The sequence below is a fragment of the Alosa alosa genome, chromosome 8, assembly GCF_017589495.1.
Source record: "Alosa alosa isolate M-15738 ecotype Scorff River chromosome 8, AALO_Geno_1.1, whole genome shotgun sequence".
NCBI lineage: Eukaryota > Metazoa > Chordata > Actinopteri > Clupeiformes > Clupeidae > Alosa > Alosa alosa.
In genome coordinates, this window is record NC_063196.1 from 6204141 (window position 1) to 6216640 (window position 12500).

The following is a 12500-nucleotide window of genomic DNA, read 5'->3' on the forward strand; positions in this document are numbered from 1 at the left end:
TATTAAAAGCATAAATAAGTAAACAACCATAAAGAAATAGTTATCATTAATACATTAATACACTAACTACTCCAGCTTTGTTGAACTGCAGTTCATGATACCATTGTGGCCTTGGCAGGGTAAAGCGCCTGTAGAATGCGCTGTAGAAAACTGACTTTTAGGACTGTTTACGTCTTTGAACTTAAACTTCCCCTTCTTTGGTTTTTGCCACATGCCACAGAACTCTGCATTTCTTTATTTTTTTTAACCACCACCAAAAATAACAAAAAGTGACAACATAGTGTCCACCTCAACATAGTGTCCACCTAGGTCTGGTCTATGCCCTCCTCATACCTCATAGTAACACAGGTTCTTGTTCTCAAAGCGACACCGGTTCCACAAGTTCTGCTGCATGGTCCATACGGGCCATAGTCTCCCCAGTAATCTTCACTGGGCTGCCTCAGCTACAACACACACACACACACACACACACACACACACACACACAGTGGTATGAAAACAAGCACATTCCCAATCCACACTCCATATGCACATACTGTAGTACACCATGAACATACAGTAAACCTGGTTACTGTACATCACAAGACAAATCTTTGAAAAGTTACCATACTGTATATAATGCCACATGCACACACACACACACACACACACACACACACACACTTTCCCACACAAAGCCATCAAAAAACGGAAAACAGTAAATACAGCTAATACTCCCTGTCACATACCACACCACATCATACCATACCACATACAGATACTCACATGCTAAAACCACTTTTTGCTAAAAACACTATCAGGATGAATACAGTCGCACACACACATGCGCACAACACACACACACACACACACACACACACACACACACACACACACACACACACACACACACACACACACACATACAGTACGCACACATGTACCCACCCATACAGTACACACACACACACACACACACACACACACACACACACAAACAAACCCTCATAAAGAGCTTTTCAAAAATAGGATAGTTCATCAATTAGGGTTAAGAGGATATTTACAGTCATACCGAGTTCATGTACACGTGCAGTACACTACACTCTTTCTTACATGTATACACTAACCACCATCACATGGCAGTCTCCATGATACGCATGCAGGACAGTATGGTTTGTTTACTGTCTGTCTATGTAGCTACTTCTCAGCGTGTGTGTGTGTGTGTGTGTGTGTGTGTGTGTGTGTGTGTGTGTGTGTGTGTGTGTGTGTGCTGTCTCGTTAGTGGTAAACCTCCAGAGAACAAACTGGGTGATTTCATGGAGAATATGGAGTGCATATTCCAGAGTGGGTTATGTGGTGGTGACAGGGCAGATGTGTGTCTGTGTATGTGTGTGTGTGTGTGTGTGTGTGTGTGTGTGTGCGTGTGCGTGTGCGCGTTTGTGTGCGTGTGTGCGTGTGTGTTTGTGTGTGTGTGTGTTTGTGTGTGCATAGGTGCGTGTGTGTTTGTGTGTGTGTGTGTGCATGTGTGTGTGAAACTTACGGATAGCGCTGGGCAAGACAGCAGATGCAGGACCCCCAGGAGTGGCAGGAGCATCATCATCACTGATACACACATAGACAGACACACACACACACACACACACACACACACACACACACACACACACACACACACACACACACACACACACACACACACACGCCACACACACAGAAACAAACAAGTGCACATGCACACACACACACAAACACATATGCAAAACAAATATTTCTGCCATATCTATTCTGTGCAAGTTATCTTTTTCATTCAAAAGAACACTTGTTTTCTCAGAGGGCAAAGGCAGATCTCTGAATCACATGAATGACATAATTTACCTCAGGCCCTTCACAATAGTGTAATAACCATCACATAGCTCTCCCACATAAATATAACACTAACATGGCAAATCATAGTTAACTTCCATGCACAATGCCCATAATATTGCTATAAATAAAGTTATACCTTAAAGTGATTGCTTTATGATCAAATGTATGGATGTCATACTTCAATATTCCCATCACAAATATTTAATATCTATCATCTAAATTGATGCATTTAAATTTCAAACTTCAATATCTCTCCCATGTTACTATTACACTGTTGCATAACTGTAGCATGTCTCAATAAAGTGAATTCAGTGCATTCATAATCATATCATGCATTCATACTATACATTTACATGCAATTGAGTATATCTGTAAGAGTTTTTACAAGATATCTGGCAACCATGCTGTTCTGAAATGTCTATGTCTTACCTTCTTCTGAGATTCTCCTGTGTGTGTGTGTGTGTGTCAGGCTCTGGCTCTTTCTGCTGCAAGGTCCCAGAACTGATGAAGGCAGCAACAGCAACCACCAATTTAATGGTATCACCCTCTCGCTCTCTCACTCTCTCTCTCTCTCTCTCACACACACACACACACACACATTCAGACACGTACGCATGCATCTCTCTTATACACAAACATAATGCGTGGACACTCACATACACAACACACACGCACACACACACACACACAAACACGCACACGCACACGCACACATGCACACATAAACACATACGCACATGCACACTGTCATAAACACACACTGATGTATGCACACACATCACAGTGATATCAGGTTTAATTTCCGTCTATGAAATGCCAATGACGATGCTGACATGGAAAATGTAGAATTGTGCTCATCCTTGACCTGTAAACTTTATGAATGACACATATACTTTATTATACAAAAATTGGGTTCTATGGAACTATTTATTTGTTTCTGATTGGCCGAGAGACGTTCCATGAGTTGGAATATCCCTGGACATTTCAACTCAGACTTTGCACAGCTAATAATAAATCACTCCGCGATACAATGCGAAGATTTGACACAATGTTCTCATCCCAGCTCTCCACTATTTCAAGCAATGGGTTACTCCTTAGCAAACCATAACGAAACAGTGCTTCACCACATCTGTGGATTAAGCCACACAGTCAACTCAATGTAAGTAAGATAAACGAGGATGCTCTCAGCATTGCCAGCATTGTGTACAATATAATTGTCACTTGGAGGAGACTTGTAGATAACTAACGTTAGCATAATTAGCTAACCGCTGCTAACGTGCTAGCATCGTCACGTCAGGCTGTGCACAGTAGTGTAACTACATTTATTCACCATAAATTAATAAAGTTGAGTGGTTCTGCAATGTAGACTATGTTTCCATTTTTTTGCAGTACCATGTCCCTTACATGACATGGCCCAGTGTCCTTGTCACATGCATGCAGCAAACCTAGATATGAATGTGATTTCAGCCCGACTTTTAACATTTCTTTCAAGAAGACATTTAAACCACAAAGACCCGTAACGAGGGATCTGGAATGTTGGTTACCTAGCAACCAAGACGCTGTCTATTGAAAAGGGAACTATGTTTTGATGCGTAAGAACGATGTCGAAATTAACATTTTTAAACAATAATGGGGTGTTTTCAGATTATTTAGTTTGTGGTAGAATTGTTATACTACAAGGAAGTTTATTGTCACATGCATATAGTTACTGGAAGTAAGAAATGCAGTGAAATTATGTCTGGTGTCAGCCTATTATATAAAAGCAACATAGCACTTGTTGCCTACGGCCGAACAACACCCGTGTGAATATCCATGACCAACCCCACTCTCACTCGTGCTATATTGCTTAATTACCACCCATAGAATGAGTTGTCATATTTACAGTACACTCTAAATTAAGCTGATATGTGACTACACAACAATAAATGCTGAGTGCCATTTTGTTGTCATATTTTAAAAAATGTTTTGGGGCTAAACTTTAAAGTATCCTTGGACACTACTCTGAGAGTGAACACTCAGAGCTATAGGATAAGTATAGGCTCTTCACCAAGTTCTGAACTTGATGTTCTTTTGTGCGCCAGCCACTCCAGAAAACAAACACACTAGCACTTTGTCAACACAGACACTTGCAGGCACGGGCACACGCACACACACACACACACAGACACACATACACACATAAACTCTAAATACTAACGTTCCCACACACACAAATCACTGGGTGTGAAAGAGGGCTTAGGAGCTATTTTAGTCACATTCACCCACACAGACACACATAGCTGCTCATTTTGGGATGAGGGGCTGCCAGGATTGTGGTAGGCCTACTTCCCCGTCCTGTGCCAACGTTACCCCAAGCAAGAGGAACTGGAGCCTCTAACCTCTCTCTCTCACACACACACATACACACATGTACACACACGTAAACATAAACACCACAGGGTTTTCTTTGGCTGTTTTTCCAAAGGTAGATAAACATATATTTCACATACTGGGCTTTTTCAAAACATCTGTGTGTGTGTGTCTCTGTAGGGACAGACACAGTGGTCTAGAGGTCTAGGGTAGTAATCCGTCTCATGCTATAGGTCGTGGTCGGGTGACAGTGGAACAAGAATTGCTCCAGTAAAGTAAGATTTATTTATATTATAATCAACAAGAGTTGTTATAGTGCTGTACAGTCTTATACATTAGTTAAATGAACAAAATAAATGCCATAATATTTTCCTTGTATTCACACACCCTTTTCCTCGATAGTGCAAAAATAATGTTAACAGTAATTGTAGTTGAATAGCACCATTCTCAAACAAATGCATGACTCTTTCCTCTACATTATCTACAGCCCAGCACTTTCATAATCATTGTATTTTGCTTTGTTAATTGTTTGCTTTTGTTTATTGTTTTGTGTATTGGTCATTCATGGTTTCTTTCTGTATCTTGTATTCTCATGATAGTCATCTATCGGTGTAATTAAAGATTCTCTAAACCATTTCAGCAGATCTTGCAAATTTCCAGCACATTTAGCAATCCTCAGTGACCTCCATATAGGCTATTTTCTATGTGTGGTGCACACCCAAAATATTGGGTGGACAAGATTACTCATCTTTGAGGAAGTTCCCTGGTTGCAGATCAGATCTTGATTAGAGGACAGCTGAGGACAATGCTGCAGACAGTTTTTCTCAGAGACTATACTTAGATCTTTGTGTGCCAAGTCAGCAATTCAGCAAGTTAAACACATAAGCATATAGCTATAGATATACACATGCATATATTACATAAATCTGCTTTAATCTGATTTGTTGCTCATGATTTTATCATCCACGTGTGCTCAAAGATGATCTCTCAGCTCAGATCTCTCTTTAGTTCTCCTTAGTTGGCCCAGTGAGACACACATATCAAAAACATAATTTTTGCATGTGTTGTAATCTCACAATGATCTCACAGAGTCAGAGAAAAGTCATAGAGAAATCTTTGGGCATGGCTTCAGGAGTTGGCTCTGGAGGGACGGGGAAGAAATCGTCTCCTGCTGTTACACTAGCTTCCCTGCAGGTGTCTCATATTCACAGTTTAGATGACAGGATTTACAGTTTCAGTCATAGTTGGCATTTGGAGCTCATGTTTGGGAGCTCAGAACTGGCCTCTAGGACTCTGCTGCCTCAAAACTGGCGGCTCAGCTTCCGGGCCTGCCTGGTCTTGGAATCCTGCGCATACTGGGTGTCGCGGAGCCCCTCCATGACCTCCATAGCGTCCTGCATCTCACAAGCCAGGGCCCGGTACTTCTCCCGGAGGGCCCGGTTCTCTGCGCTCAGCTCGGCCAGCAGACGGGTCAGCTCGCCTGTGTTGTGGGTGCTGTAGTCACGAAGGGACTCCGTCTCCACCAGAACCTTCTCCGTGCGGCTCATCAGGGTCTCCAGAAGAGCCGTCACCTCAGGGTCTGGCTGGGCCTGGGGAGTTGTCTGGACGGCAGTGGAGGCGGCTGCAGCAGCACACCGCTTCTTGGACTTCTTCTCTGCCATGCTGCAGTGATAGATTACAAATCAAAATGCATATTCACATTTGCACACATAAACACACACACACACACACACACACACACACACACACAGACACACCCACATACAGACTCATGCATTAAACATGCATTAGAGTTGCACTCATACAGTACATACACATTAGCACACATGCACACACACACACACACACAGACACACCCACATACAGACTCATGTATTAGACATGCATTAGAGTTAGAGACATTCATACAGTACATACACATTAGCACACATGCACACACACACACACACAGGTGTAACAGCAGTCAGCCGGTATAATTGTTGTGCAGTAGTATGTAAAGCTCCCTCCCAACACCATAAGAGACGTGCTAGCAGCAGATGCTAGCACCCATAGGTTTTAGCTTCCATGCTAACACACATGGCTCCCAGGCTGAGGAGCAGCAGATTTGTCCCTGGGCAGGTGTAGCGCTGAGTCGCACAGTCAAACACAATGCAGGTTACCCTACCCCTAGCCCAACCCTAACCCCAGTTTACATTAGCACACAGATACACTTTCATTAAGGTCAAAGCTGCTCAACTAACTAGTATGTAGCAAACAGAGACTGGGAATATTGGCACAACTATTCACAGTCTATAGGCTACAGAGAGTTATACCGCAATAGTCTGTTTGACAGGCATGTGTTTCAATATAAATGTAGCCTACTGTTTATCATCATTGTGTCTACTTCAGCAAAGGTGAGTAGGCCAAAGGTAAGCTAATTTCACAGTTAGCCTACTATAAAAGGTGAACTAATGAACTAGATAGATAGATACTTTATTGATCCCCAAGGGGAAAGAGATTTTAACTAGTTCACACTCTACCCACCCTATAAAACTCACAGGGTCTAAACAACACTGCACATTAGAATATGTTTGGGAGCATAGAGACCAAATGTGTCAATATCTCTCCTTTTTTTTGTTTACACACTATTACACTTACAATAGCAATGGTCACAATTAGCCATTATACACAGTGGTGTAGTCTACTACGATACGCAGGACTACACAGTATACCCACTTAAAAAGCATCACCATCTCAGTATAACCACTTAAAATAGGTAAGATACATATTAACATTTGGGGTTGATCACAGTATACCCACTACAGCTAAAAAGACTACATCACAATATACCCACTACAGCTAACTAGACTACACCACTGATTATACAGTAGTGGAAAACACTAATCTCTGATTGGCTGGCAAATGTTCCAATATTATATTATAGACTGTATTATTTCCTAATATTGGGATGCCATTATGCATTACAAACACGACACACAGTAAGATGAGGACGTACCTGCTGTTGACTGCTCATAGGAACAGACACAAACTGGATGTCTTGTGTCTCACGTCTGACGCGGGCCTCTGTGCTGTGTCCTAAGGGTAGTGTTTTAAGCTGCCGTGCAGACGTGTCTTACAGAACAAAGCCTGTTGGAATAGTAATCCACCTCCCCTTCCCTCTGTCTCTGTACCTCTTCACCTGTACACTCACAGCAGGTGCTGTTCTCAGACTGCACCTAATCCCCTGATGCACTCTCACACTCTTTCTCTCTCTCTGTCACACACACGCACACAGGAATGCATACTGTAGGCCACCTGTGACTGAGTAGGCTACACTGACTGAGTAGCATTTATTAAATGTATTAATGACATTTAGAACTACAAAATCACAGGAGCATCCCACTGGCCTATTGTAAACTTGTAACCTCAGGAGCCTCTGCATGTGAACAAGGCCGTCTTGGTTGTTGCTGCAATTATATTGTAAGATAGCCTAACTGTTGGCTGAAAAATTACTGTGTTGTGTCCACTTGGAGAGGGAGAGATGACGTGGCAGGACGTGCTGGTCTGCTGTCTGACTGCGACAGGAGTCAGGGTGTGGGACAGAGACTCTAAGCTGTTCTCTGAGCTGAGATCCGGTCAGCTAAGCCAATTAGATAGCTGAATAAGCTACTGCACACGCCATGCGATAATTGATTGGCTGCAGTGTAGAAAACTGAAACAGACTAAGAAAGTAAGGAGGAAAGGTCAAGTGAGGGGAGAAGCTCGAGTCAAGTCTAGAGTAGGCCAGGGGTCACAAGAGAATTAGGCTACATAAAGACCAGGTTGAAAACTCTAGGTGAGAATGAAACAAAGGTGGTGATGACTCAAGACACGCCTGCTAGACCTAAAGTACGCAAAACGAGAGTGTCTATAATTGGCACAGAGTTGCGGTAATAGCAGGTTATAGAGTCACTGAAAAATTGCAGCTGGTAATTTCGGTGTGAGTTATGGATCCAAGAATATCCAGATCTTTTGTTTTAGTTTGCCAATTGGCCACTCCACCGACGCCGAAAGCTAAATTGCTGCAATGTAAATACTCACCTAGCCTACATATCAACTTGACACACGTCTAGCGTTGCGTCGTACGTAAGTGATGTGTGGTCTCACCCAAAAACGTAAGCTCAGTGTGCACAACCGCGATTGAACGTGGCCAAGCGAGGTTGGCTACATTGGGCCATTGCTGTAATTTCATACGTGCATGACAATGAGTGCTTCTTCAGCCAATGTTATTTACAGTTGTAGCAAACATAGCCAATGTGTGCCGTCTTCAAAGCCAAAATCTCTCCCATCACAGCGCCGCTACAGCACCAGAAGGAACTGCAGCTGTAGATGTGGTAACCTAGCAACCTGGACAACAACAAATTAAGTAGCTTCTACAACAACTGAAGCATCCTGGGCGATTTACATCGTAACGTTAGCAAAATAATGTGAAAATACATTTTTCCTAACAGGCAACGGTCCAGCAAAGGTAATCATGAGTCAAAAAGGAAACAATCCCCAGTGTGCAGACGTCCCTGCTCCGTCTGTGTTGTCTGATAATCGAGAGGAGAGGATAGCAGCTCGCCGGCTCCGAATTGTTGCGCGAAACGAAGCCAAGAAAAGGTAGATGCTAGCCTTAGTTAACATAGGCCAAACCAGCCTACTATTTTTATCGACATCTTTAGTGTTGTTTATAGGCTACTTCTATAGCCTGTATATATATATAATCATCGATGATTTACGACAGACTTAACTTAAAAACCTGAACTCCTGCATCTGTCAGGAGTAAGGATGATGTAGGATTTTTGTGCCTTTCCTCTGTTAGGCCTATTGTATTGCAATTGTATCTCCCATGCATTTCTTATGGATTTCATAATTTCACTCATAAGCACGTCACTAAAGAAATGCATATTGCAGACAGGAACAAGGAGAGGGGTCAAGCAAGGAGGTTGAAGAGAGGGAAGAGGCCAAAAGCCAAGAGCAAGTGGACCGGAGCAAACTGGTAACTTTAGTCGTTTACTTCCTAGAGCAATTATTGATCTAACTGTGTGTAGGCTATGCCTAAACTGTAGGTTGTTGACTTGGTGTATTAATGGTTGTGAAATTAGCATATGTTGATGGGAAGTCTGCTCATGCGAAGCGTACATGAGCCATGCATAATTTGTCAATAAAATGTGAATGTGAGTGAGGTGTCAGTTTTAGACGTTTAGCTTTGTATGAGGGTGTTGTTATTACACATTATGTGTGGGTGTTACAGCGTATTCAGAGGCTGCAGACTGATGGAACAGAACTGGTGAGCAACATCCAGGTGGCAGCAGACGCACGCGAATCACTCAAGAGGGATGAGCTGGAAGAGGCCCGCAGATTGAGGTTTGTACACACACACACAGACACACACACACACAGACACACACACACACACACACACACACACACACAAACACACACACACACAAACACACACACACACACACAACACAGTCTGATACTCACTCACACACGCACACGCACAGACACACACACTTTCTCTCTTTCTTTTTATGTGTATTATGTGTCACCCCTATGTGTGTGCTCAGACTGGAGAAGCTGGAGGCGGAGGCAAAGTCCAGCCTGGAGAAGTTTGAGGAGATCAGTAAGAGATGGACGGGGGCTAGGCTGCGCGAGATCCCTCAGGAGCTCAGAGACGCCCTCAACAGCCAGACGCAGCTCTGTGCCACCCTCATAGAGGACAAGAACAAACTCATCAACGAACTGCAGCAGGTATACACACACACAAACACACGCAGCAGGTATACACACACACATACACACACATACACACACACGCACGCACATCAGAGATGCCCTAAACAGCCAGACGCAGCTCTGTGCCACCTTCATGGAGGACAAGAACAAACTCATCAACAAACTTCAGCAGGTACAACCACACATCAGATGTGTGTACGGTATATGCATGTGAGTTCACACACGTGTGTGTGTGTGTGTGTGTGTGTGTGTGTGTGTAGGAGCTGAAGGTGTCTGATGACAGGTACGTGAGAGACCTGAAGCGGCAGGCGGATGAGGTGGACCTTATGGTGGAGAGGATGGAGGACCAGGTTAAGACTCTCCTCATCTCCTACAGAGAGGAGATTAAGGAGATAGAGGTACACACACACACACACACACACACACAGAAGAGATCAAGGATATGTAGGTAACACACACACACATGCAAACACACAAACACACACCTTCAAAGGAGATTAAAGAGATAGAACTACACACACACACACACACACACACACACACACACACACACACATTTTTCTATCTCCTCCTTCACACACCCACATACACTCCATCGCTCTCCAGTCACACAAACAAGCACACAAGCATCACATCCAAGATACTCAAGCAAGCAGAGGTGCACATGCTGACCTAGATGTTACTTTATGTTACTTAGTCAACATTGCCCTCTAGTGGCACCCAGAGTAGCACTGACTGGTTAGGTTGCAAAGCAGAGCCTCACCTGCTTAATATTCCACGTGCCTATTGATTATATGTGTTTAAGTGTGTGTGTGTGTGTGTGTGTGTGTGTGTGTGTGTGTGTGTGTGTGTGTGTGTGTGTGTGTGTGTGTGTGTGTATGTGTGTGTGTGTATCTGTGTCTGTCCTCTAGGGCTCGTTCAACCAGGAGCATAAAGCTCTGATGGAGGGAAATCTTCAGAAATGGGAAAAGCTGAGGAAAGACAGAGGAGATAAAGAGGTAAGGACGCAAAACACACACACACACACACACACACACACACACACACACTCTCTCTCTCTCTGCATCAGCCTTGTCTGTCTCTTGTCCATCCAGGCAGAGAGTCTGTCTCAGAGGATCGGTCGGGTGGAGGAGTTTGAGGCGCTGCTCCAGAAGCTCAGGGTGGAGGATGCAGAGGAGTACAACATGATCAAGACCAAGCTGGAGACAGACGTGCAGGTACACACACACACACACACGCATATGCACACACATACACACAAACACACACACACACACTCACGCACATGTACATACACACACACACACACACACACACACACACACACACACACACACACACACACACACACACACACACACACACACAGTCACACTCACACATGTACATATACAAACATGTGTACATGTACATACACATGTGAGATCAATCTGGAGACAAAGGTGAGTGTGTATGTCCCCTTTGACAAGCACGGGTCAAAGCAGCAACCTACTCCCAAAATTAGAATGCTCTTTGATTTTTCATTGACAATACAATATCCAGGGTGTTTAGGGAATCCCTGAGAATAATTCTTAAAGCATGTGACAGTACGTGTGTGTGTGCATGCATGTGTGTGTGTGTGTGTGTGTGTGTGTGTGTGTGTGTGTTGCAGGTCCTGCAGCAGCAGCTGCAGCAGATGAAGGCCACGTACCAGCTGAACCAGGAGAAGCTGGAGTACAACTACCAGGTGCTGAAGAAGCGTGACGAAGAGAACACCATCACCAAGTCCCAGCAGAAGAGGAAGATCACCAGGTCAGCCACCCCACACCCCTCAAACCCCTTCCAACCAGCGCAACCCCACACCCCACAAACCCCTTCTAACCAGCGGCAGCGCTATGAGTCCCATGCGTTTCCCACCAGCGGAGCTAGTTGGCTAGTTCAAACGTTTGCCAACTTAATAAAAGCTTAACTCGTGTCACACTGTTCGCCAACAGCAACATCCATCTTATTTGTTTTCAAGTAGCAGGGAATTCAAAGCCAAACCGTTGCAACTCTGCCATCAATCATTATGTTAAGCCCGACTAACGACTCTATACACGATTTCATTTGCCTGATTTAGTTTCGATTTCTGGAGCTCACAAGCCAATGGAGAGTTGCTAGACTAGCCCTGGCAGCAAATGTAATTTGCTGCCGCTAGGGGCGCGTCTAGATTTCTAGGCTAGTGCAGTGTAGTATAGACATAGACATCTTAAATGACCTAGACTAGTGACAACCATGACGTAAAGGGTCCCAGTGAGTTTGTGAATGGGTGACGTTACATTCCACCTGGAGGAGATATTCATCACATACATAGTTATATTAGTATATAACAAGCAGTGAAATGTAAGTCTGGTTAGCTTCATGACTGTGTAAAGTAGAAATAATCTAAGTAAACAGATAAGATTAAAAGCAGAAGTTAATAATAAATCATTCAAAATAATAGAATAATAAAGTGACACGAATAATAATAAATAATAATAATAATAATAATAATAATAATAATAATAATGTTATTAAAATGGGATGGAGTCCATGGTGTTCATAAG

General features: G+C 43.5%; 2 protein-coding genes across 2 annotated transcripts in view; one reads left to right on the forward strand and one right to left on the reverse strand.

Annotated features, from left to right (window-relative positions):
• Positions 1–1575, reverse strand: part of paplnb (papilin b, proteoglycan-like sulfated glycoprotein) — an 11944-nt gene extending 10369 nt beyond the window's left edge. Inside the window, exons 1-2 of the mRNA XM_048250424.1 lie at positions 1520–1575; positions 334–443 (exon numbers count right to left, since the gene is read on the reverse strand). Of these exons, the coding sequence (XP_048106381.1) occupies positions 334–443; positions 1520–1573 (164 nt within the window). The 5' untranslated portion in view covers positions 1574–1575. The remainder of the gene's footprint in view (positions 1–333; positions 444–1519) is intronic.
• A 6971-nt stretch (positions 1576–8546) lies between these two features.
• Positions 8547–12500, forward strand: part of drc1 (dynein regulatory complex subunit 1 homolog (Chlamydomonas)) — a 10265-nt gene continuing 6311 nt past the window's right edge. The window contains exons 1-8 of the mRNA XM_048250649.1: positions 8547–8814; positions 9109–9193; positions 9449–9561; positions 9768–9951; positions 10197–10334; positions 10848–10934; positions 11031–11153; positions 11588–11727. Of these exons, the coding sequence (XP_048106606.1) occupies positions 8687–8814; positions 9109–9193; positions 9449–9561; positions 9768–9951; positions 10197–10334; positions 10848–10934; positions 11031–11153; positions 11588–11727 (998 nt within the window). The 5' untranslated portion in view covers positions 8547–8686. The remainder of the gene's footprint in view (positions 8815–9108; positions 9194–9448; positions 9562–9767; positions 9952–10196; positions 10335–10847; positions 10935–11030; positions 11154–11587; positions 11728–12500) is intronic.